We start from the raw sequence: 27,268 nt of genomic DNA on the forward strand, positions 1-27,268 counted from the left end.
AGCCTGCCAAGTTTGACAGGAATTTTAGTCTGAAATTCCACTTTCCTGTTTGGACATGGACCAGGTTTAAGGAAGACAGGGTGCTTTCCTAAAGGGAAGAAGGGCAGTCTGGTGAGCACTCACCTCCTGTTATTTTCCCATCTGGCCCTTAGGGGAGAACTGTACCTGACTGTACATAATTAAGACTCCACAGACCTGCCAGGCCCTGAGGGCCAGTGGTTACATCAGCATAGTTCTCAAGCAGAACTGAGGAAAGAACTTCATCCCAAACTGAGGGAATGTCCAGATTAACACAGGTAAAAAAACAAAAAACAAACAAACAAACAAAAAAAGCCAGTTGCTTTTTATTCTCTTACCCAAAGGAACTGTGAGGAAACAAAGGAAATTGCTTTGTCTTTAGCGTTAGTGGTAGAAGTCATTCTTTGTGGTAGACTATTAGAGCTCAGACATAAATAATTTCAAGCCATTAAACTTGATAGCACATCCCTAAAAGGAGATAGCAGCTGCCAAGAACCATTCCTACCTTGAGGGCAAAATGGCAATGACTAGGTGTTCTGTAGTGATGCCTTATTTTCAAGATATTCCACCAACTGAGCAAGTGCAGTGACTATTTCATAAGCTGCTGACTAGTAATTACCGTGCGAAGTGGTAAAGTCATGGGGGTACAGGCAAAAGTTGGTATTGTCTGCCAGCTTTTCACCAAACTTAACTCTTATCTATCTGAGGCCATATAAATACCGTTACGACAACATATATAAAAAATTCAGAACAAGAGACGAAAAAGTCTGTATTTCAACTTGCAGACTTAAATAAATATATATACATATATGTTTATATATAAACAAAAAGACATACTTTAAATGCAAATATACTTGAAATATGCTATCAACCAGAACCTCTTAAATATAAAGTGTGGGGGGGTTGTTTTACTTCTGTATGTTTATTTACCAACACGGTCACCAATGGGGCTCAGTGCCTGTACAACTTCACCATTCCTAATGGCCATTTTTTTCTTTTAAATTTCTTTATTGGGGGATTAATGTTTTACAGTCGAGAGTAAATACAATAGTTTGTACATGCATAACATTTCTCAGTTTCCCACATTCTTTTTTCTTTTTCTTTCTTTTTGATAGAGGACGAGAGAGAGAGAGAGAGAGAGAGAGAGGGAGAGAAACACTTGCTGTACTGCACCACTGTTCATGAAGCATTCCCCCTGCAGGTGAGAACAGAGGCTTGAAGCTGGGTCTCCACCACCCACCTCTGATGTGTTGTCAGAGTGCAGAGGGAGTTGGTGGGAATGAAGAGAGAACATTCTCAGTACCAGATTTTTTTTTATTCCCAGTAAATTTGAGTGTATTAAAGTAAATCTTTATTTCCATAAATACGAAAGAATAAATGATGATTTAAATCATCCAAGAAATCAAAGAAGTGATGTATTAAAATCTGACCCATAAATTCATTCAGCTTATCCGTTTCTCCAAGCTGTGGTGAAAATAATGATTCCATTATTGATTTATTTGATTCCACTGGTCAGTGTGTTTATTTTTTGTTCCAGCACCAGGCCAATTCCAATGACCTTATAATATAGTTTGAGGTCTGGAAGCAGAATGCCTCCAGTTCTATTCTTTTTCCTCAAAATTGAGTTGGCAATCTAGATATACTTCTGTAGCTTTTACTCTAATCTCCTAAAATATTGGGTGGAACTTTGCTAGGGATTGAATTAAATTTGCATGTGGCTCTGAGCAGAATATTCATTTTAATGATGTTAATTCTTCCAATTCATGAGCATGGTATATATTTCCACTTCTTTGTATCTTCCTATATCCTTGAATAGTGACTCATAATTTTCAGTGTATAAGTCTTTCAGTTCTTTTGTTGGGTTTATTCCTATATACTTTGTTTTTTGTTGCTATAGTGAATAGGACTGATTTCTGAATTTCTCCTTCTTCTGACTTAGTGTTTGCATAAAGGAAAACCACCTACTTTGGCATGTTCATTTTGTAGCCTGACATCTTACTATATTGCCTGATAATTTCTAGGAGCTTCCTGCTGGATTCTTTGGGGTTTTATATGTATGCTATCATATCATCTGCAAATAGTGACAGTTTGATTTCTTCTCCTCCAACCTGTATTCCTTTAATTCCTTGCTCTTGCCTGATTGCCATGGCAAGAACTTCCAAGACCATGTTGAATAGTAACAGTTTTAGTGGGCATCCACTGCGCCGGCTCCCCAGCCCACTTCTCCCAGCTCTTAGCATGCAGAAGGGCTTGGTGCTGAGCCTGCACTTGACTATGCTAACTGCTGCTGCACAGGGACAAATCGGATTCAGAGAGGTCCAGTGACTTGTCCAGGGCCACACAGCTCAGCCACACAGCGGGATTTGGAAGCAGGCTCTGACCATGCCCTCCCCCACCCCCAACAAACACACTGAGGGAGGGAGTGACGTCACCCACCCACCCGTTGTCTTTTCAGACCTAGAGAGCATCTACCTGCAGGATAGCCTTCTGAGCGGCCCCTCGCAGGGTGACAGCCTCCTGGCCTTCTCCTCCCCTGGCCTCTCTCCTGATGCCTGGCCCTTGCCCAAGGAGCCACCCCATCATGGCTGCTGTCCCCCTGCCCCCCAGCCCTGAGTAGCAGCCTCAGGGGCAGCTGCCTGGAGGCCCCAGGCCTGAGTGTGGAGCTCAGCTTCAGGGCTTCCTCCCGTGGTGGACAGAGGCTCCCTTTCAGAGGAGGAGGAATAGGTGTTCTACAACTGAGCTGACCTGAGGGGCAATGCTTGCAGTTTCTCACCATTAAGTATAATGTTGGCTGTAGCTTTGCTGTATATGGACTCCACTAGGTTAAAGACTTTTCCATCTATTCCCATTTTTGTAGTCTTTTAATCATGAAAGGATATCATATTGTGTCAAAGGCTTTCTCTGCATCTATTGAGATAATCACGTGGTTTTTATTGATGTGGTGGATCACATTGACTGATTTATGTATATTAAACCAGCCTTGCATCCCTGGGATAAATCCCACTTGGTCGTGATGTACAATCTTTTTAATATACTGCTGCAGCTAGTTGGCTAGGATTTTAAGACTTTGTTCAGTATTTCAGTATCTATGTTCATCAGAGATATTGGTCGTTTGTTTTGTTTTGTTGTTGTTGTGTGTCTGTCTGCTTTTAGTATCAGAGTAATGTTGGCTTCATAGAAGGTGGAAGGGAATATGCCTGTGTCTTCAATATTTTGGAAACAAAACTATTTGAGGTGAGAATTAACAGGAGAATGTAGACTTGGTCACACCGTGCTGCTAAGTAGTTACATGATTTTATTTATTTATTCATTTATTCATTTATTTATTTATTATCATGAGGGCTTCACTGAGCTGACTTTATTCTTCAGATACAAACGGAGAGACTGAAGCAGGGGAGATAACATAATGGCTCTGCAAAAAGACCTGGGGGCTGGATGGTGGCACACCCAGTTAAGTGCACACATTACTAAGCTCAAAGACCAGAGTTCGAGCCCCTGCCCACCACCTGCAGGGAGGATGTGTCATGAGCGGTGAAGCAGGTCTACAGGTGTCTATTTTTTTCTCCCTCTCTCTGTCTTCCTTTCCCTCTCAATTTTTCTCTGCTCTGTCAAAAGTGGAAAGAAAGAAAAAAGGGGCGGGGAGAGGAATGGCCGCTGGCAGTGGTGGATTTCTAGTGCAGGCACTGAGTCCCAGTGATAACCCTGGTTGGGTAAAAAAAAAAAAAAAAAAAAATCATGCCTGGGGCTCCAAAAGCCCAGGTTTAATAGCCTGTACCACCATAAGCCAAAGCTGAGCAGTGCTCTGAATGGTCTCTTTTTATCTCTCACTATTAAAATAAAGCACATAAAATACATTTTAAAAAGAAGAAAAGGAGAGACAGGCCTGGGAGGTAGTCTATTGGTGGAGTTCTGCACTTAAAAGCATTAAGTCCAGAGGCCCCAAGTTTAATTTCTGGCATCACAAGTGCCAGAGTACTGCTCTTGAAGTTCCCACAGTGCCCTGGGGTCTGAGGGTTCAAATCTGGGTCACAGTGCAGGTAAAGCAGGGCCCTTACCAAGTGAACTATCTCACTGGCCTGATGTTTTTTGTTTTCTTTCTTTTTCCTTGTTGCGGATCAAGCACAGGGCATAGTGTCTGTACTGTAGCTGCTGAGCCATATCTCTGCCCCAACTTTCTAATATTTTTATCGGTGTGAAAGAGGAAGGAGAGAGTAAGGAAGAGAAACACCAAAGTACAGATCTGTCATCCATGGAGTCCCACTTGTCTGCAGGGAGCTTGAAACCAAGACCACCTAAGTACAATGCATGTGCACTCCCTGCTGAGTCACCTCACCAGTCTTTTAGGTATATGGTCTTGATCTCAGCCAACCAGATCTCAGCCCATTGTACTAATAATCTTTGATAAGAAGAATCCTTATATGTATTCTGCATATTTCGAATACTATTCTTCAGTGATCAATATCAAAATCACATTCATAGTATAAGATCAGAGGGGCCAGGGAGGTGGTTCTGCTATAAAGCTTATATTAATACGTTTGAAGTCTAAGGTCTTGGGTCTGATCCCAGGTACCAAATGAGCAGCAAAAGTGGAGCTCCATGGTGGGTGGAACATTGCTTTGCACTGTCTCTCGCTCTCGCTTTCTCTCCCCCTTTTCTCTTATAAAAATAATGAGGGGCCAGGCTGTGGCGTACCTGGTTAAGCACTCACATTAAAGTGGCAAGGACCCAGGTTCAAGCCCCTGGTCCTCACCTGCAGGAGAAAAGCTTCCTAAGAAGTGAAGCAGGTCTGCAGGTCTCTCTCTTGCTCTGCCTCTCCCTCTCTACTTCCTCCTTCCCCTCTCAATTCTGTTTCTATCCAGTAATAAATAAATAAAAATATTTAAATAATAATAATGATGATGAAATAAATAAACAGCCTGGGAGTGGCAGAGTAGACAGAGTACACAACATGAGGCATGAGGTCCTAAGTTCGATCCCTGATCTCATACATGACAGAGTAACTCTCTGGGTCTCATTTACTTCCTCACTAAAAATACATCTTTCAAAAAATGAGTCAAATAAAATAAAAATTCTGCTGGGGTGGACTCACACACATGCATGAAGTCCATCATCAGCACTGCATGAATAAGGAAAAGATTAAAAAAGAATTCTCCCAAGCCAGTGTTTTTTGTTTGTTGATTTGTTTGTTTGTTTGTTTTTATTGTGATAATGAGTTGCTAAGAAGGGCTGGCAGCTCTGCTTAGGTGCCAGCAGTGTGTTAATAACTAAATTGATCCCACAGCAGAACTACTGCAGAACTCTGGGTTGTTTTTCTAGCTAGGCTGATCTCTCAGTAACAACTTGTAAGTAAAAGGCAATACCTTTCTTTTGTGTTCTAAAGAGAGCTGTTGTGTCTCCTGAACATCTTCCTCTATGTCTTGGTGGATGTGAGAAGATCAGCTGGCTTCCAGAAGGCAAAGTATTCAGTAATGTTCAAAGGGAAAAGATCATCTCCAAGTTTCTTAAAGAAAGCGTTCTCAAGAGAGTATTCCGTTCAAAGCAAATGAGATGGGAGGACCTTGACTACCAGAAAGAGGGTTCCAGCGACAGCTTTCCTGACACCAGAAAGTAAGTTCTCATTCTAAAACCTAAACCAAAATTCAAAGTGAATTCCTGCTATGACCCTAAGAAAATACAGCTATAGAATATAGATATCTGAAGGCTGGACAAACTTGGAAAGCAGTTCAGACTGACAAGAATCGTATCTTGCAGAAAAAATAAAGGTACCAACAGTGCCAGCTATAACATTTACAGAAGTAGAATTTATAGATATATGTATTTATAGATATATGTATATAGATATATGTCTTTCTATATGTCTTTTATAGATATATGTATATAGATATATGTCTTTCTCACTTTGGGGAATATATTCATATACCTCACTACCCTATTCATTCTAGGAACTAGAGTCTAGACATAGGAACATAGGAACTAGAGTCTAAACTATCTAAGTCTAAGCAATCTTCTAAATAAGTTATTATTAAAGGAGCAAAGTATTAAAAGTCCTTTTTTTTTCATTTATTTTATTTGACAGGACAGAGAGAAATTGAGAGGAGCGAGATAGGGAGGGAGAGAGACAGAGAAAGACCTGCAGACCTGTTTTACTGCTTATGAAGCATCCCTGCTGCAGGTGAGGAGTGAAGGGTTGAACCCTGGTCCTTAAACATGGTGATATGAGCACTTAACTGGATATGCTACCACCTGATCCATAAGTTATTTAATTTTTTCAAACTTTTTTTTTCCCCAGCAGGGTTTTCATGGGACTTTGCATTGGCATGGTTCCACTTCTCCCCCCTTTTTATTTCAGATAGAGAGTGGCAGAAGGGGGTGGGGGGGCTATATCCAGGTTCATGCACATGATAAATTGTGCACTCTACTGGGTCCACTATCTGTCAGCCCCCAAACTCAAAATATTTTCTTCTTCTTTTTTTTTTTGCAAAATATTTTCATATATATATTTCTTATAAAGGAATTATAGAACCAGGGAGATGACACAGTGGTAGCACACAGGACTTGCATACAAGAGGTCACAGGTTCAACTGCCAACTAATAGCCAGAGCTGAACAGTACTCTGGTCAAAAGTAAATAAATAAACAAACAAATAAATAAATAAAAATAAAATGAAATTAGCCAACAGAAAAAGTGAAGGAATTACAACAACACAAGAGAGGATATTTAGTAAATGCTCATAGGAATGGAGTACTAAATCAAGGGGAAATGTTAACTAACCATGACTGAAAGACAAAGCAAAAGTTGGAAAGAGGGGATGGGAGAAGACTAGTTAGCTCAACCATGTATGCATGCCCCCAAAGCAAACTGACCATGACTGAAATATTTCCCATAAGTTTGGCATCTTATTTGCTTGAGAATAAATAAATAAATATATGTTTTAGTTAGAAAATATTGCTTTGAATTTATAAAAAAATATGTACATAATTACAGTGAGCAAGATTCTATCATTGTAAATGACCAGTCATGACCTTGGTGATTCTGTAGGGGTAAATAAAGAGATTGGGGCTCAGAAAATTACTCACTTGGATAGTGTACTGCCCTGCCATGTGTACAGTCCAGGTTCCAATCTGGACCCCACTGCATTGAAAAAAGTTGTAGTGCTATGGTCAACTTCTCTTTCTCTTTCTCTGTCTCTGTTTCTGTCTCTATCCCTCTGCCTTCTCTCTTTCTACAAAAGAGGGGGTTGAGGGAGTGGAGTAGAGTGGAGCTAACTGCCTGGAAAAAATGATACTAAAGTGTATGGAAAGAGACTCCAGGTTAAAAGTAAGGCAAGTCCTCAACTTCTAATAAAAACTGAATTCCAACTTGGGATGGCCTAGAAGGAAGCTTCATTCTTTTGGGTCAAGGATAGATGTTAGAGCTAGGTTTGAGGTATGGAAACAACTCACTGTCCAAGGACTCCCTTCAGTCTCAAGGCTTGGTTGGAGCCAAACTAGAACTGTGGATCTAGAAAAGATACCACCCTCTTAACCATTCCCCTGATAATTCATACAACCACAGCATTTTCCATTTACATATATGAGTTTGTATTGTTTTGTTTAGATAGAGAAGGGGGAGATAGTGAAGGAGAGAGAAAGAAAGACACCTGCAGCACTACTTCACCACTTGTGAAGTTTTCCCCCTACAGGTGGGTGCAGGGACTTGAACCTGGGTCCTTGCACATGGTAGTATGTGTGCTTTCCTAGGTGCACCACCACCTGGCCCCATAACATTTCCTGTTCTTCTCTTTTAGCCTTGTTCCAATGAACTTATAAAGGAACTATGTTGTCACTATAGTTTTATACTGCAATGATAAAAACTTTTACCAATTAAACAAGTGAGGGTGGGTATCATTTCCAGGCTTAATCGCAAAGCATTCAAAAAGTCTACAGAGAAAAGTCCAGAGGGAAGAGGTGGTAATGGAAAGTTGGATGATTTGTTTGCTTGTTTTGTTTTGTTTTTGGTTTATTTGTTTTCTTCAGACTGACTTATTTGTTAGAGGAACAGAAGGAGAAAGAGTCAGAGTATCACTCTGGCATAAGTGATGGAACTTGGGACTTCATGCTTCTAAGTCAGGAGCTCTACCCACTGAGCCACCTCCCAGACTTCAGGAAAGGAATTTTCTTTTTTTCCTCCAGGGTTACTGCAGGGGCTTGGTGCCAGCACTAAGAATCCATAGCTCCTGGCAGCCATGTTTTCCTTTTTATTGGACAGGACAGAGAGAAACTCCTATCTCCCGGGGGAAATAGGAAGAGAGAAAGACAGACACCTGCTTGTGAAGCTTCCCCACTGTAGGAGTAGAGCGGGGGCTTAAACTCGGGTCCTTGTGCCTCACGTACTGTGTGCGCTTAACTGGGTGCACAACCACCCCACCCCAAGGGAGATTTTTTTTAAAGATTTTTTTTATTGGGGATAGATAGCATAATGGTTAAGCAAAGAGATTGTCATGCCTGAGCCTCCAAAGTCCCAGGTTCAGTCCTCTGCACCACCATAAGATAAAGTTGAGCAGTGCTCTGGTAAAATAAACAAATAAACATTTATTTATTTAATTTGATAAGATCAAGAGGGAAGAAGGGTAGAGGCAGAGAGACAGAGGTAGAGACAGACACCTGCAGCAGTGCTGCACCACTTGTGAAGCTTTCCCCCCTGCAATTGGGGGCTGGAGGTTGAATCTGGGTGCTTGTTAATGTACCATGTGCACTTAACCAGGTACACCACCAACCAGCCCTAGGAAGATTTTTAAGAATATGTAATGTTGGCAGCACAATTTGTAATAGCCAAAACCTGGAAGCAACTCAGGTGTCCGACAACAGATGAGTGGCTGAGCAAGCTGTGGTATATATACACAATGGAATACTACTCAGCTGTAAAAAATGGTGACTTCACCGTTTTCAGCTGATCTTGGATGGACCTTGAAAAAATCATGTTGAGTGAAATAAGTCAGAAACAGAAGGATGAATATGGGATGATCTCACTCTCAGGCAGAAGTTGAAAAACAAGATCAGAAAAGAAAACACAAGTAGAACCTGAACTGGAATTGGCGTATTGTACCAAAGTAAGACTCTGGGGTGGGTGGGTGGGGAGAATACAGGTCCATGAAAGATGATAAATGACATAGTGGGGGTTGTATTGTTAAATGGGAAACTGGGGAATGTTATGCATGTACAAACTATTGTATTTACTGTTGAATGTAAAACATTAATTCCCCAATAAAGAAATAAATTTTTAAAAAAATTTAAAAAAAAGATTGGAGCCCCACTTAAAAAAAATGTAATGTTAAGGGAAATAAAAACGTGTAGAGATGTCTTTAAGAATAACAAATTTCAAAGGGGTCTTAAGGGATCAAGAATCCCTTTTGAGCTTATTGCACCAAAGTAAAAGACTCTGGGGTGGGGGTGGCGCTGGGGGTAGTTCAGGTCCTGCAACATGATGGCAGAGGAGGATCTAGTGGGATTTGAACTGTTATGTGGAAAACTGAGAAGTGTTACACAGGTTTAAACTATTGTATTTTACTGTCAACTGTAAACCGTTAATCCCTCAATAAAGAAATTAAAAAAGAATCCCTTGGGAGTCAGATGGTAGCGCAGTGGGTAAAGCGCAAGGACCAGGGATACCGGTTCGAGCCTCTGCTCCCCATCTGCAGGGGAGTCGCTTCATAAGCGATGAAGCAGGTCTGCAGGTGTCTTTCTCTCCCCCTCTCTGTCTTCCCTTCCTCTCTCCATTTCTCTCTGTTCTATCCAACAACAACATCAGTAACAACAACAACTACTACAACAATAAAAACAAGGGAAACAAAAGGGAATAAATAAATAAATATTTTTAAAAATAAATCAAAAAGAATCCCTTATGCTGGGGTGACAGCAAAAGACTATCAGTGGGTTTGAGGCCCCAACATCCCAGAAAATGATCCACACCATCACAGAAAGCCCCAGCTGAGCAGTGCTTCTGGTAAAAAAAAAAAAAGATTGAAAAAACTGCAAAAACATTATTATTAAAAACAAACAAACAAACAAACAAAAAAAACCCATGTGTCACCCAGGAGGTGGTGCAGCAGATAAGGCAGTGGACTCTTAAGTATAAAGTTTTTCCAAACTCTATCCCCAGCATTGCATAACGCCACTGTGGTGCTCTGGTTCTCTTCTTCCCCTCTTTCTCACTAACAAATAAATCTTATTTAAAAAAATAATCCCTTGATGCTGAAGATCTGAAACAAAAGGAAAAAGCAGAAATAGAAACACAAAGCAGAAAGATGATAGTGCAAACTAAATGGGAAAAATGCAAGCATGAGTGCACACACATGGTTTTGCCTCCTGTCCAGAGAACAGAAAATAATTCCTAGCTAAATATACTGGAGAAAGTGTTAGCTGGGAATATATGGACCCTGCTATTTACACAATTCACTATTTTCCAAGTAATTTAAAGTGCTACTAAATACATTTAAGTTTTGGGTTACTCATTTATTAAAATCAGAATAGCTAGTAGTTCCAACTTTATTGTATGTTAATAGTTTCAGATTGGTTAATCTATGTGAAATGCTCAGCATTATGCCTGGCACACAGTACCACAACATGCATTCTAGCAAGTGCTATTTTTAGAGTAGTTAAATTAATTCAACATCTATTGCCTACTCAATAAAAAGACTAGGTTTTGCCTGCAAGGTGCTGAAAAGCTAATGAATGAGATTTCCTAAATGAGTAATTATAATGTAACAATGAGTAAGGAATTTTATAGGGAGCACTGCCATATAACCTAAAATAAGAAACATGATTTGTGAACTAGTGCTATATAAATCCAACTTAACTAGGCATGTCAAAGGAGGGAGGAGATTAAAAAAAAAAAGAAAAGAAATAAAAGAAAAAAAGAGGAACTAGAGGGTTGGGAGGTAGCTCACTTCCATACGTGACCACTACAAAGGAGCTCCACACAAAGGTAAAGCCTTGTGAGCCTGGAGGGATCCTGTGGTGTCTCTCCTCTCTCTGTCTCTCACCCTCTAAGTGTGAGACGAAAGAGAGAAAGAGCAAGACCCTGCTAGGAGTGGTGAAATTACAATAGAGACCTGAAATACTAGGGAAGCCCTAGAGGCAGAGAAAGAGAGAGAAGGGGGAAAGGAAAAAAAATAACATATTACTATAAGGAAAAGTGAAAATAAATACATTATTAGGAAAAAGTTTCCTAGAAGGGAAAGTGTTGAGTAAAACCAAAATAAATGTGATGTGTTTGTCATGAACTAGACACTAGAACAGTGATGATCTGTCACTTAAGGCCTGCGTGCAGAATGTAAGCTTTATTCTTTAGGCATTAGCAGGGTGCTTAAGCAGGTCTGTGTGTGGGCTGCTTCTGTTTGGTTTGGTTTGGTTATGTTTTGTCTTTTGATATTTTTGTTATCTTTATTTATTTATTGGATAGAGACAGCCAGAAACTGAGAGGGGAGAAGGAGAGGGGGGGGGGGAGAGAAAGAGAGAGACACTAAAGCAGGCACACTATCCAAGGGAGCTATTGTGTTGGACCAATTAGATTTGTGCTTTAGAGTCACAGTATGAAAAACAACCTGGAGGAGGGAGCCTTCCCACAGAGGCCTGACTTAATAACATATTAGTTCACTATGTGTCCAGTCATCTATGTGTCCAGTGTTGGTTTTCAGTGATGAGGATACACTTATGAGCTAGACAGGCAAGGCCTTGCCCTCAGAGTGTATTACACTCTACCAGCATGAGACGGGCAATTAAAAAGCAAACAAGAGGGAGTCGGGCAGTAGCACAGCAGGTTAAGCACAGGTGGCACAAAGCTCAAGGACAGGCGTAAGGATCCCGGTTTCTCCCCACCTGCAGGGGGTTAGTTTCAACCCTCAGTCTCCCCACCTGCAGGGGGTTAGTTTCACAAGTGGTGAAGCAGGTCTGCAGTTATCTATCTTTCTCTTCCCCTCTGTCTTCCCCTCCTCACTCCATTTCTCTCTGTCCTATCCAACAATGACGACATCAGAAACAACAAAACAATAACTACAACAATAAAATAACTAGGGCAAAAAGGGAATAAATAAAATTAAAAATAAAAAAGAACTGTCTTTTTAAAAAGTTTTTAAAAAGCAAACAATTAAGAAACAAAACCATGAGAAATTCAGAGAAGAAATGAAAAACTGAATTAGGAATTAGCCTGATCAAGCTGGCTTGGGAGGTTGCATCAAAGTGGAGTTGGGAAGGCCTGTCTCAAATAACATAGAATGTACAGGCAGAGAGGTGACAAATACACCTGGGTAGAGAGAAAGTGGGAAATGAAAAATCTGAGAAACTCTTGAAATTGTTTTCAACATCTGCTATACCTGTTTTATTTTTTTGTTTGTTTGTTTTTCTTTTGCCTTCAAATGTAAGAATTTATCTATGATGGTTTCAATGTTAAGATCTACTAAGTATTCAAAGAAGAAGTGACAATTCTCTAGAAACTCTTCCAGAATATAAAAGCAGAAGAAAAATCTCTCATTTTGTTTGTTTGTTTCTTAATTTTTATTAGGTAGGACAGAAAGAAATTGAGAGAGGAAGGGAGGGACCCGGCAGTGGCATATCTGGTTAACTGCACACATTACAGTGTGCAAGGACCTGGGTTCAAGCCCTGGGTCCTCCCCCTGAAGGGGGAAGCTTCATGAGTAGTGAATCAGTGTTGCAGGTCTCTCTGTCTTTCCCTTTCTATACCCCTTTCCTCTAAGTTTCTCTCTGTCCTGTCAAATAAAGTTAAAGAGGGAAGGGGCGGGTGGAAGGCAGACACCTGCAGACCTGCTTCACCTAGTGATGTGTCCCTCCTGCAGGTGAGGGTAGTGGGCGTTCAGGGGCTTGACCCCAAGTCTTTGCACCTAGTGATATGTGTGTTTAACCAGGTGCACCACCAGCCAGTACCATGTACCCCTTTTTTTCTGGGAAAATTTTCAAAAGATAATGGGATTCCCTCACCTTCTCTCTCCTTCAGTCTTAGGAATCAGTGAGTGCAGTGATGCTGAAGGAGCCATCTTGGGGTCAGATCTAGAGTTGGGTGCTCAACCCAACAGAATACAACAGTAGCATTAAAACCTAGCAAAAATGGCTTCTTCAAATGCCATTACTTTAGTATAAAGACTACACCTGATTAACATGTTTAGTATTCATTCATTTACATAGTCTGGGGTATATTCCATACCAAACTATGTAAATAACAATTCACTTAGCTATTTACTTATGTTACAATTCAAATTCATCAACATATCATAAGTATTATATTGCCCCCCCCACTTTCATTTCATGAAAGTGAAGTATGAGATATGTATTGAAAGACAAAACCAGTCTCCCACGATCTAGAATTATCCTAGAAGAAAAACAGGATTGGATGGGCCGTAGCACACCTGGTTGAGCGGACATGTTACAATGCACAAGGACCTGGGATCGAGCCCCCAGTCCCCTCCTGCAGGGGGGAAAGCTTCACAAACAGTGAAGCAGGGCTGCTTCACAAATTTGTGAGGCAGGTGTCTCTGTCTCTCTCCCTCTCCATCTCCCCCTTCCATCTCCATTTCTGGCTCTCTATCCAATAAATAAATAAAGATAATTTTTTAAAAATTAAGTTAGAAAGAAAAAAGAAAAACAACCAAACACCAACTGTTGTGTGTATGACAAGACCAATGACTGACCTGGAAAAACCAGAGCAGGGCTTGCTCTCACCGGGGATGCTTGCCTTCTTTCACTTGATTTGTCTGGCGTGTTGTGTCTATGACAAGAGCTGGTAGGGCTTCAGCACATGCAGGCGCACCCGCTTAGCATGGTCTGCCTGCCACGGGACTGAAGCTGCGGCGGGCTGCAGGGCGGCGGGCCTGGCCCTTGGTCCCGGGCACCCGGTGGACGCCACGCGGGCTCCCTGGGTCGCTCGGGGTCAGGCCGCCGCCGGAGGGGCGAAGGGGGGGGCGCTGAGGCCGTGACCCCTGCGGGTGCACCTCCCCTGCCCCCTCCCGGGCAGCCCCGCCACCGCCACCGCCACCGCCACCGCCACCGCCATGGCCGAGTGGGCCGCGCCATCCCTAAGCAGGCGCGGCGGCCTCCCCCAGCGGCGACGGCGCCTCGCACACCTGCCTGGAGCCCAGGAGGCCTCCCAGTGCCTCTGGCCCTGCGCGGCCCCGGGCTACCGGTGGAGCCGCAGCAGCACCGAACCGTCGCTGGCGCCCCCGCTCGACGGGAGTAGTCGGCTGAGCCGGCCGCTGGCGAGGTTGGCGGAGCCGCTGCCCCAGCCCAGGCTGGCCTCCGCCCCCGCCCCTCTCTGGCCGCTGGCGCTCGGCCGCTGCCCGCTGCCCGCCCTGTCCCCCCGCTGTAGGCAAGCCGCACCCGAGGGGGCTCCGGGACAGCCGCTCGGCCTGCACGCGGAGGGACGCGCGCTTCGGAGTGACGGCGCCCTCGGAGACCACATCCGGGACAGCTCGTGGGGCTGCGGCGCCGTGGGGTAAGAGGCGCCCCGGGGAGCCCCCCCTGCACCCGCAGGTCCTTCTGCGCCCCCGCCGCACAGGCGTCCAGGTCTGGGGCGTTCTCCTGGGTGCGAAGGCCGCTCCAGGAGCCTGGTCACCTGGGTGGCAGATGCACCTACTCGGCACAACCTCTGCCCCACACCTGGCCTCCAGAAGCTTTTCCAGGGCCCCACTGCAAAGGTCTCTTGGTCTCGGGTCCTAGACCAACCACTTGGGTGGCTTTCAACAACCTCCTTCATTCTTCCATCCCAGTGCCTGGCACAGGACTGGTGGATCAGCCTGTACTCAAAACTCACCAGAACTCTGTTTCCTACTTCTTTAGGACTTCTCCCTCTAGGAGACAAGAAATTGCAAACTGTTTAGCAACCACGGTAATTGCTGCAGCGGCATGAATGTGTGTGTGTGTGTGTGTGTGTGTGTGTGTGTGTGTGTGTGTGTGTTCTCCTAGAAAGCCCTACCTTAATTCAACGACTGCTTTTCTTGTCATCCTCTAGTACTCTAATACTATTTGTACCTTAAGCAGTAGTGGACATAGGTAACATAATAGTTTGGCATGGAAAATAGTGTTTGATCCTTGAGGGGTCTTCAGAATCTCTGAAACTGAACAGGGTGCTTTTAAGTTTTATCCTTCTTTCCAATGGAGCACTTGTTTTGAATGATTAGACAAGATGATTCTGTTTTATTACATTTTTTTCTAATTTGTATCTAATCTTCCTCTCTGATAAGACTCCTTCACCTTTGACCTTGATTTCCATATCTTTTCAGTTACAGACACGCACACACACACACCCCTTTTGCTTTCTGGTTGATTTCATATAGTTATATGAAACCATATAGTCCCCTCTGCTTTCTATGAAATGTCTTGCTTTAGATAGGGAACCAAGCTTATGCTTGCTTCCTTTCGTGCTTGTTTCTTTCCTTTCTCTCTTCCTTTCCTTCTTCCTTATGCTCTCTTGCAAATAAATGTTGTAATTTACACATAAGTATATCGTCCCACAACCTGTATAGGATTCTAAAGAAACAAAAGAGCAGCTCCAACAAAATGGGGAGAAGAAATGGTGAACACGGTGGCACAAACCTGCAGATGTCCAACATCGGTCACGAGGTATGTATGGCAATTGCAATTGAACTTGAGTGCTCCTTAATACCTAACTCTCATCAAATCTCACTGCTGCAGTCCTTTGCCTGTTTTTCTCTTTCAGCAGTTTGTACTGAGTTCTCTTGGGATGTTTAGAATACCAAATGTAGAAACTAAAGCTGTCTCTCCAAATCCCCAAAGATGTTTTTTCAGAAGATATTTTTTATATTTATCATTTTCTTTTATTTGATAGGACAGAGAGCAATTGAGAAGGGAAGGGATGATAGAAAGGAAGAGAGGCAACGAGACACAGCACTACTTTAACACTTATGGATCTCCCCCACCCCGATACCCTGCAGATTGGCACCAGGGGCTTGATCCTGGGTCTTTGTATTGTAACACGAACTTTCAACCAAGTGTACCACCACCTGGTCCTCAACTCTCCAAACTTTTCTAAATGTGACTGGCATTTATTAGATGTTACCTGAATAGTCAGCCAGTGCTCACCTTTTTTTATTTGCTCACACATATTTTGTGGAAATCTATTGGTGAGGGCAAGTGGGAATAAACTGTAACCCACTCCCAGTCTTTATGGAATCAGCAACCTAGTTGGATTCATGTGTCATTATAATCTTGCTTAGACTTGACATGTTTGATGACTAATTTTATTGTATGCTTTCAACAGCACTGTTTTACCAGCTTTCCTTTACCAGAATAATATAAAATGTATTTTGCCTACAATAGTGTACACTGAGATACCAGCTTAACGTAGTTGAAAGAAGTTTGAGTATTTGTTAGGAAGGTTTAAGAATTACAAATAACTTCATCTTGCTGTAAGCCTAGTGAGTTTGAAACAATAGTATTTTTTTCGATCTACCCAGGTGATTCTTATATAGAGACATATTATTTCAGAGTGTAGAGAGTTTTACATTAAAAAAGAAAATGCAAAGAGAGTCTATAGCCTATGTTACAGCTGTGCTGTCTATGAAGAGAATCCTACTTCTGTGTGACTCAAGTCATCACACTAAGTTTAAACTTAATACTATCTAATTCTACCTAATATTTAGTCTGTATGTTGGCTACAAAATTTACTTTAATTTAGAAAGTTCTTTCTTATTTGAAATAGAAAACAAACTGAATTAATTTCTAAAAATACTTTTAAAAATAAATAGCCTTTTAATTTACCCATTTCCAGGATAAATTATTACATTATTTCTTACACACAATTCACACTCCCCCTCATATCTCTCAAGACAATGTCTAGAACATACAGACACATTTTTGAGCTTTTTTATTTTTAAATTAATTAAAAATATTTTTAATAAGTTAATTAAAATTAATTTTATTTTAAAATTAATATTCTTTTAATAATTAGCTTTATTTATTCATTTATTGGATAGAGACAGCCAGAAGTTGAGAGGGAAGGGTTTGGTGGAGGGGGATAGAGAGAGAGAGATGCCTGCAACACTGCTTCACCACTGCAGAGCTTTCCCCCGTAGGTGGGAACCAGGGACTTGAACCTGCGTCCTTGCACATTCTAACATGTGCGCTCATGGTGGTCATCACCCAGCCCTATTTTTACATTTTTTTAAACTCTATGTATTTGTTTATTTTATTCGATAGGACAGAGAGAATTAAGAAGGGAGGAGGAGAAAGAAGGAAAGAGAGACAGAGAAACAACTGCAACACTGCTTCACCACACTTATAAAGCTCACCCCCTGCCTCCTCCCCAAGCAGGGACAGGGGACATGTGCACTAAAGCACGTGCGCCACTGCCAGTCCCCCTGTTGGACTTTTTAGAAAGATATTTTCTGAGTGTCAATATCTGGAATTCAGAATGAATAATGGACTACCCAGTGTTGAGTTTAGTGTAAAGACTAAAGTATTTATTTATTTATTTATTTATTTATTTATTTTCCTAATAGGAAGGTGTTATAGGCTTTTGGATCTAGAACTTGGATACAGAAAATTTGGTGAATGTGCTGTTTTGTGCCCAGGACACACTGAGCCAACAGCATGTTTCACTATAAATTTTAAAATCGTTTTGAGAACCTTGTGTATTGTTATAACACAATAAGAAAGAAACTATAAATTATTGTTTAAAAAAAAAAAAAAGAAAAGATCTTTCCTTACTGGTAAAAAGACGTTACCAAGCAGTTAAGTTAGATGAAAGAATACTGGCAGTATACTTATGAAAGAGGAGTCAGGAAGTCATGTGCCTTTTGTCTTATTTTACCCAAAGGATATGTAAAATTGTGGTGTTGAGATTTTCAAGGTTTTTTCATTACGTTTATCCTAACACAAATATTGTTTTAGAACTTATCTCATTGGAATTTGGAGTTGGAACCTGTGCCAGAAAATAAAAACTTCCTTCCTGGAAGGGAGAACGCATCAGGTGGTAAGAAATCATAGGAATAGATATTTCTATATATGATTATGTGAAGTTGCATATGCATACTTAACATGAATAAGTATTCATGTTAAAAGGGGGGTGTTTTTTTAATACAACTAGTTCTATAAAACTATTAATTGTCACTTTTTCCATATACTTTCTTTCAGGCAAAATTAACAAGGTAAGGCTAAATGTTTAGTCTTCAATAATAAAAAATTAGAGAGATGCTATTTTAATTATTATTCTAATAAATCAAACCTACTACTATTTTATAGGAATGCATATTGGTCATTAAATTAACATGTCTTCCATTAATTTTTTCCAGTATTGTAATTCCATATATGAAAATCAGCATTGTAGCAAGCAGTGTTTTCTAGTTACTACCAAAAGAGGAATCTCAGTCCTTAACGTATCATGAGACAGTTCAAATGGTTAATATTTTATATTGAAGTAGTAAGAAAAATAATCTTTCACTTGCTTTTTTTTGATCAAAGGATAAACACTTAACTATTGGGGGAAAATGAAGACAGTCTTAGAGATGCTCAAGTATCTTTTTAGTTGGTAGTTGTGATAGATGAGTAATTCCTGCTAAAGTCAATAAAAACAAATTACATCTGTGAATACTAAATGATACTGGTGTATCACAGGACTTTACTATGTATTTGATTAGAATAAGAACCATACATTCCTAGAGCAAGAGTAGGAAATAGAAGCATATTGCATTTAAAAAATCTTCTGCTGCTTTGTAGAACCATCTGGAAATTCCAGTAGAGCAACTGATGGTAGAATTGAATTTGTCGGATCATACCCATAAAAGAATACAGGTGGGATGTTACGTGTCATACTATTATGGTGTTATTATTTATTTTAATCCATGGAGTTACTAAAATGTTGTCTGTGGTTTCTCTTTTATCAGAATAATAAAGCAGGGATATTTCAGTTATGGAGTTATCCTCTTAATGATGGAAGTACCACAGAGAACAGGTGAGAGAATACTTATTTCCTGTGAACCCCTAAATTTATGGAATAAATATAAACATCACTCATGTGAAATAGCCAAAAGCCACTAGAAGAAAAACCATTGTGGGAAAATATCGAAACTCACCCAAAAGAAGGTAGTGGCTGGCACAGAGAAATGGGTGCATGAATAACCAAGAATGTACTGTGCCCTTACAATAAGGGTTTGTGAAGGATAGAGTTTAGATTCCCTGTTGAAGAGAAGAGGAGTTAAAGTAGGAAAACAATGTCTCATGTACCAAGAGTGAGTTTAATTTTTTATATGTATTAACTCATTTAACCCCCACAGCAATTGTGTAAGGTAGTGACTGTCATCATCAACAAATGAGAACATGAAGGCAGGGTGAAAATAACTTGCTGACAGGATGAAAGGCACAACCAGGAAGCCTAAGTTGGTTCACATTGGCAGCCACTATAGTATGTTGTTTCTCAGATTTTACCTAGCCTTAAGTGCTTTTATTTATTAACTTATTGGTTTTTAAACTTTAGTGTGCATTATAACCAGATAGAATAATTATTTAACACAGAGATTGCTATTATTTAGAAGCCAACATTTATGGAACACTTTTATATCACTTATACGCACAGTGCATTGCTTGATGGAAATCTTCAGTTGTAGTATTTCCTTTTGTACTCAAGTACTCAGTTTTGTCAATAGGATGGTTCGCTTGATAACAGAGATTTCCTAGATAGAATTTTTGTTTCTTTTTTTGTTTGTTTGTTTGTTCCTTTGTGAGATTCAGGATGAAACTCACTTTTACTATAATCTGAGGAGTGAATTCAAGCAATCCTAAGGGGAATCATAGTGACTAATGTCCCAAGGGAATGTTGGTGTCAAAAGGGTAGGGAATGGCTATTTTTTAAGAAAGAACTTAGCTGAGCACAAGAACTTCAAAGCAAGAGATCAAATAAAGTGAGTGAATGCATTAATAAAGGTTGCAAGCCTAGCTATGAACCCGTTACACCACTTTGTAGATGTATAACCTTAACTAGTCTATGCTTCAGTTTCCTTCTTCATAAAAGCTAGAGAAATGTAAATTCCTATCTGATAGGGCTGTAGTAGGGGGTGATAGAATATTATGCTTTTGAAACATATTGGTATTGCAAAGTTAAAGGCTTGATGACAATAAAATACAGATTTTTTCCCCTCTCAATAATTAACAAGTTAAGAGAAGTAGTATATATAATATATAATTTATTTTATTTTTGCCACTAGGGTTATCACTGGGTCTCAGTGCCTACACAAGTTCACTGCTCTAGGCAGTATATATATACATATATATATGTATATATATATGTATATATATATATATATAGAGAGAGAGAGAGAGAAGTAGGGAGAAAGAGAGAGAGAGACACCTGCAGCACTGCTTCATTATTTTTGAGCCCGACTCCTGCATGTGTGCCCTACTGGGTGTACCATTGCCTGGCCCTTCCGTTTTAATTTTTTATTACCTTCATTTATTGGGTAGAGACAGCCAGAAATTTAGAGGGTAGGGGGAGATAGAGAGGGAGACAGAGAGACACCTGCAGCACTGCTTAACCACTTGCAGAGCTTTCTCCCTGCAGGTGGGGACTGTGGATCTTTGAGCACTATAACATGTGCCCTCAAATCAGGTGTGCCACCACCTGGCCCCACTTCATTTTTTTCATGTTTTAAGTAAATATGTTACAAGGTCTGTTCATATAATTGACAACATTAAGATGGGCATTATTTTCGTTTTCTTCACTGGTGGCAAAGGAATTCAAATCAGACACTGCACACTTTTTTTTTTTTGGTATACTACCTAGTTGCCAGTTGTAGAACTAAAGTGATTTTTCAAGCCTATGGAGATAACATAATGGTAATGCAAAAATAATTTCATGCCTGAGACACCAAAGGCCCCAGGTTCAAGTCCTAGCACCACCATAAGCCAGAGCAGAGTAGTGCTCTGGTAAAAATAATATAAACAAACAAATGTGATTTTCCAGTGGCTTTTTTTTAAAGGAATTTCTTTTTTTTAATATTTATTAATTTTCCCTTTTTGTTGCCCTTGTTTTATTGTTGTACTTATTATTGTTGTTGTTGTTGATGTCTTCGTTGTTGGATAGGACAGAGAGAAATGGAGAGAGGAGGGGAAGACAGAGAGGGGGAGAGAAAGATAGACACCTGCAGACCTGCTTCACCGCCTGTGAAGCGACTCCCCTGCAGGTGGAGAGCCAGGGGCTTGAACCGGGATCCTTAAGCCGGTCCTTGTGCTTTGTGCCACCTGCGCTTAACCGCTGTGCTACCACCCGACTCCCCTCCAGTGGCTTTTTAAAGGCAAATCAATATACCTAATATCTAGACAAAATAACATTTTGTGCAGAAATGAAAATATTTTTCAAGAACCTTCAAAATTACCGTTCTACCTCCAATTTACACTGCCTTAAGAAGCAAGAAGGCAGAATTTGGGTGGTAGCGCAGTGGGTTAAGCACAGGTGGTGCAAACCACAAGGACTGGCATAAGGATCCTGGTTTGAGCCCCTGGCTCCCCACCTGCAGGGCAGTCACTTCACAGGTGGTGAAGCAGGTCTGCAGGTGTCTATCTTTCTCTCCCCCTCTCTGTCTTCCCCTCCTCTCTCCATTTCTCTCTGTCCTATCCAACAATAACAACAACGATAGTAACTACAGCAATAAAAAACAAGGGCAACAAAAGGGAATAAATAAATAAATATAAAAAAGAATTTAAAAAGAAGCAAGAAGGCAGTCAGTATATATTAATCAGTTAATGTGTCAAAAGTTCTAGGATCATAAAAATAACTATAAACTCAGTATTCTATGATATTTAAATTTTTTAATTTATTACATAAGGAGAGAGTTTGATAGGAAGCAGAGAAGGAGAGAGAGGAGGGACACCAGAGCACTACTTGAGTATGTTTGGTGCCAAAGATGGAATCTCAGGCATGAACGTTTGCTTTGCCAGTGGAGATAAACCCCCCCCCCCATGTGCAGTTTGGTTTTCTTTGTAAAGGTTTAGTTATTTATGAGAGAGAGAATCAGAGTATCACTCTGGCATTTGTGGTGCCAGAGACCTCATGCTTATGAGTCCAATACTTTACCCACTTTGCCACCTCTTAGACTGACTTTTTATTTGTTTGTTTATTTGTTTATTTTTAACCAGAGCACTGCTCAGCTCTGGCTTATGGTGGTGTAAGGGACTGAACCTGGGACCTTGAAATTTCAGGCATTAGAGTCTCTTTGCATAACCATTATTCTATCTACCCCTACCCTGATTACTTATTTTTAAATAAGAGACCAGTGGCATATCCGAAAGAGAGGAGAGGGATGGGAGGGAACCAGTGCACCACTCCGCCACATGCAGTGCCAGTGGCTGGCTGAACTCAGTCTCTTGCACCACCTCCTAAACTGCTTGTTCTATTTGTTGTCTGTCTTGTTTTGTATGCTGTGTTGAGAACAGAACTCAGGACCTAACACATGCTCTACCACTGTGACACCTCTCTGGACACAGCCTGACCTTTTTCAGTTTTTTTTTTTTTAATTTAAGAAAGGAGACATTAACAAAACCATAGAATAAGAGGGGTACAATTCCACACAATTCCCATAAACCGATCTCCATATCCCACCCCCTCCCCTGATAGCCTTCCCATTCTCTTTCTCTCTGGGAGTATGGATCCAGGGTCATTGTGGGTTGCAGAGGGTGGAAGGTCTGGCTTCTGTAATTGCTTCCCTGCTGAACAAGGGCGTTGACTGGTCGGTCCATACTCCCAGTCTGCCTCTCTCTTTCCCTAGTAGGGTGGGCTCTCAGGAAGCGGAGCTCCAGTACACATTGATGGGGTTGTCTGTCCAGGGAAGTCTGGTCAGCATCTTGCTGGCATCTGGAACCTTATGTTAAGTCAGTTTTTTTTTTTTAATTTACCTAGAAGTTTTAGTCCTAAAATATGAGTGTACTAGTAGATGGAAATTACTAAGGACTATACCAGGCATGATTTTTGTTCGAAATAATTTTGCTTCCTTTTTGTTAGAATTTATTTTCTTATTTTTTAATTTTTATTTATAAAATGGAAATATTGACAAGTCTGTAGGTTAAGAGGGGTACATTTCCACACAGTGCCCAACCCCAGAGCCCCATATCCAGTCTCCTCCCTTGATAGCTTCCCTGTCTGGCTTCTGTAATTGCTTCTCCGCTGAACATGGGCATTGGCAGGTCGATCTATACTCCCAATCTGTCTCTCTCTTTCCCTAGTGGGGCAGAGATCTGGGAAGGCAGTTCTGCAAGACACATGGTGGGGCCATCTGCCCAGAAAGTGGAACCTGGTGCCTGAAAAAGAGTTAAGATAGAAAGCCAAACAAATTGTTGACTAATCATGAACCTAAAGGCTAGAATATTGCAGATGAAGATTTGGGGTCTCCATTTTGGAAAAACCTAGTAGGTCTATTTTAGGTATATTCCAGGGCACCTGTGACTTTACTAGTATTTGCTTGCACCTGACATCTAATATGCAGATAGACCCAGCTTATTGTCTACTTGTTATTTTTAAGGTTTCACCTCTCCAGATCAACTTTTCCAGATAGAGAGAATGGGGCTGGGTGGTGGTTCACCTGGTCAGGTCACATCTTACAGTGCACAAGGACTTGGGTTTGAGAATCATGTCCCTACCTGCAAAGGGAAAGCTTTATGAGTGGCGAGGCAGTGCTGTAGTTGTTCCTCTTCCTCTCTATCTCACCCTTCTGGCTGTCACTATCCAATAAGTAAATAAAGAGAGAGACAGAGAGAGACAGAGAGAGGGAGAGTGAGTGACAGAGGGAGAAAGAGACAGAGGGAGAGAGGGTGGGAGAGACGGAGAGAGAGAGAGAAGAGGGAGAAGGAAAGGGATAGATAGATAAGGAGAGGAAGAGACCACAGCACTAAAGCTGTCTCCAGTGTACAGCATGGTGGGAGCTAGACTCAGACCTAGGCCATTCATATGACAAAGCAGGTGCACTATCCAGATGAGGCATCTTGTCAACCCAGAATATTTTTTTTCTTTTATTTGTCTCCAGGGATATTGCTGGGGCTCGCTGCCTGCACTATGAATCCACTACTCCTGGGGGGCATCTTTTTTTTTCCCATTGTTGTTGTTGTTACTGCTGTTGGATATGACAGAGAGAAACTTAAAGAGGAGGAAAAGACAGAGAGGGGGAGAGGAAGATAGATACCTGCAGACCTGCTTCACCACTTGCAAAGCAACCCCCCTGTGGATGGGAAACCGGGATCCTTGCACTTCGCACTATGTGTGCTTAGTCTGGTGTGTTACTGCCTGGCCTCCCAGAATACTTCTTTTAAAGGTTTATCTTATTTATTTATTTATTTATAAAGGAAACACTGACAAAACCATAGGATAAAAAGAGAGAGTGAGGGAGAGAACCAGAGTATCATTCTGGCACATGTGACGCCAGGGATCTAACTCAGTACCTTATGCTTGAGAATTCAACACTTTCTCCACTGCATCACCTTATACTCTTCCCAGAATAAACTTAAAACTACAGTGGCTTGGACCAGGGAGATAGATCCATTGGAAGTACAACAGATTTTCATGTCTGAGGTAATGACAGCTCCAGGTTCATTCCCTGGCACAAATATAAACTGGGGTTGCTAAGTGTTCTGATGAAACAAACAAACAACAACAAGACAGAAGTAGAAACCATGCTACTTGATTTTTTTAAAGTATTTCCTTTTATCTAATTCTGGGTCAATAATATAAAGCATTTTATTGTAATTTCAGTTTGAGTTGTGTAGCATTTTTTTTCAGATGTCATAATATCATGTGCAAGGCAGGGAGACAGCATAATGTTATGCAAAAGACGTTGATGTCCAAGGCTCCAAGGTCCCAGGTTTAGAACTTAGCACCACCATAAGCCAGAATTGATCAGTGTTCTGGCAATGATGTTAATAATAACTATTATTATTGTCATCATTATTATTATTTCATGTACAATATATTCATGGGCAAATAGATATAATTAGCCACTTTGGCTGTAGCCATTTGTAGCCAGTTAGTCATTTATAGGTTATCTGGCCACCTGTACATAGACCAAGCTATGTCTAGTTAATGTTTTAATTTATACTTTAAATAATTGTATACAATTACATGTAATTAGCATATTTATAAATTAATGTATTTGCTACAGATAGACATTTGCCTTTGGGAACTAAACATTTAAGTAGTCTTTGATAAAGGTACTTATCATTTTGTAGCATTTTAATTCAACTCAACAGACCATTCATTAATTGAATCATTTTTAAAGGGATTTAAAAAAAAAACCTTCACTGGACACTGGCTATAATATAACCAATAATCCTATGCGGCTCTTTGGTGCAAACAACCCTCTAACAAATGCTTCAGTTGATAAGCAAGTTGGTTCTTACCATGGACTTCAAGTGCCATTCAGTCTCTCCTGGCCCTATGCTGATGGAGACTTCTTAAAGGGCAGAACAGAGCCTCATATTACTTTATATTCAACCACAGAAAACAATGACGGTGAAACTATATTTGCTCCAAATTGGAATCTGAAATATGGGTGCAGCAGTATGGAAGAAAATTTAACAGATGAAAGTGATTTATCTGAAAATGAAAAAGCAAATGATACTTTACTCAACTATTTTAAAAAGATGGACCTGAATTTAAAGCCAGAAACAATAGAAACTGTCGAAGACTCTTTCACAGAGGAATCAAGTGAAATATTTCCATATCCTGACTTTCTTCCTCCTCCTTTCAACACTCTGGACTTGCACAAACTAGCTCTCTCAAAATCGGACAATTGGAAAGCAACAGTGGAACCTCCAGAAAGTTCTATTGATCGTTTGATGACTCGTTTACTGGAAATGGAAAGATTACAACATATAACTGTACAGAAAGAGAGGCCACGACTACAAAGTACCTTCTATACTTCTGTAGTCACTGAACGACCCTCTTCTTCCAAAGCTATACCCAAAATGAGACAGCCCAAACTTTCTGACTCTTTGAGCCTTCAGACAACTTGTGCAGATAAAAGTCGAGAAAAAAGAAGAACTAATTCAGGCTCCTACAAGCTTGAGCAAGCAGCTTCAAAGTGGAATTGGGGCAGTGCTGGCAAATATAAATGGAACTCTAGACCAACAAAAAGTTCATCCAGCACAAGACCATTGGTTGCAACATATGACGAATGTAAGAATCCCAAAAGCTCCATTCTAATTCCATGTCAAGAACTCTCAGCAAAGCCTACTTCTGCTCAAACAAATCAGTCATTGGTTAAAATGATCTCAACAAGATGTCTGCCTCCAAGGTCTCCAATAGCAGTTTCACCTATACCTCTGTCTTTTCCTGAAAATCCAAGGGAAGAAATCAAGGCAGCAAGGACCAAAAAAAAACTTTACCGAAAAAATATAGTGTTGAACAGACCATTCTATATTCAGAAGCTAAACTGTTTATCACCTTCATTTACAGTTAAGGGTAAGTGTTCACCCACTGACCAAAAATAACTCAATTTCTTTCCTGTAGCTCAAGTGTGCCTTTCCTATAGCTCAAGGAAGCCTGGCTAAAACATGGTTCATCATTTGGAAATACAGGTACTAAAAGCACACACACCCATATACAAGTGTTTGATGTGATGTGGAATGGGACTTGTGAAAAACATTGCTGAGATATCTATATATAGTGATCCAAGGACTTCTGCTCAGATATATTTGACAGTCTTTTGCATGTTATGTTTCAAAGAAATGTTTCACTTAAACTAAGCTATTCAAAAGATTGTTTTAAGATATGATTGCTACCCAGTGTAATTCCATCATCAATAAATGGTATAACTGACTTATTCCCACTCTTTTACCTAGTTGACCATATATAGTTTTACTAGGGCAATAATGACTTATAAGACAGTGTCACATGGGTACAGTTTCTCATCTTTACATGACAAGTTTCTGCATGCCATTCCCACCATTCTCAGTCCTCCTCGCCAAATGCCTGCCCAATCCCCTTACCAGTCCCCCTCTACCCCAGCCCTTGGCTTTGTTGAAATAGACAAATGTATAATAGTCCAAGTTTTACCCTGTCATTCATTCTTTTCTCTCCTCTTCTTCTTCCCCCCCTTCTCTTTTCCTCCTGCTTTTTCTTTTTGAGACAGAAGGCAGAGAGGCAGTGAAAGAGACCACAGCACCAAAGCTTATTTCAGTGCAATGGGAGCTGGCCTTGAATCTGGGTCATACATATGGCAAAGCAGCTCAGCTTTCAGCTCAGGCTTTCTTAAGATCAATTTGTGAGATGA

At 40.7% G+C, this 27,268-nt stretch overlaps 2 protein-coding genes across 4 annotated transcripts in view; one reads left to right on the plus strand and one right to left on the minus strand.

The window, feature by feature from the left end:
• Positions 1-13,827, minus strand: part of LOC103112738 (testis expressed protein 56) — a 34,574-nt gene extending 20,747 nt beyond the window's left edge. Inside the window, exon 1 of the mRNA XM_007522216.3 lies at positions 13,697-13,827. The gene's annotated coding sequence lies outside the window, so the exon portion shown is untranslated. The remainder of the gene's footprint in view (positions 1-13,696) is intronic.
• On the plus strand, positions 1-26,814 carry FAM217A (family with sequence similarity 217 member A). 3 transcript variants are annotated; one of them, XM_060189140.1, is made up of 9 exons: positions 1-296; positions 5,399-5,625; positions 14,371-14,496; positions 15,527-15,623; positions 17,913-17,994; positions 18,156-18,169; positions 18,738-18,812; positions 18,905-18,972; positions 25,274-26,814. In XM_060189140.1, exons 1-9 carry the CDS (start codon positions 279-281, stop codon positions 26,484-26,486), a joined length of 1,920 nt encoding a protein of 639 aa, XP_060045123.1. In that variant the 5' UTR covers positions 1-278; the 3' UTR covers positions 26,487-26,814. The 3 variants fall into 3 exon arrangements, with proteins under 3 accessions (XP_060045123.1, XP_007522267.2, XP_060045124.1); XM_060189141.1 differs by lacking the exons at positions 1-296; positions 5,399-5,625 and adding an exon at positions 14,841-14,889 and having other exon boundaries at positions 14,409-14,496; XM_007522205.3 differs by lacking the exons at positions 1-296; positions 5,399-5,625 and having other exon boundaries at positions 14,050-14,496.
• Positions 26,815-27,268: the final 454 nt, after the last annotated feature.

Source organism: Erinaceus europaeus, chromosome 4 (genome assembly GCF_950295315.1).
Source record: "Erinaceus europaeus chromosome 4, mEriEur2.1, whole genome shotgun sequence".
NCBI classification, from domain to species: domain Eukaryota; kingdom Metazoa; phylum Chordata; class Mammalia; order Eulipotyphla; family Erinaceidae; genus Erinaceus; species Erinaceus europaeus.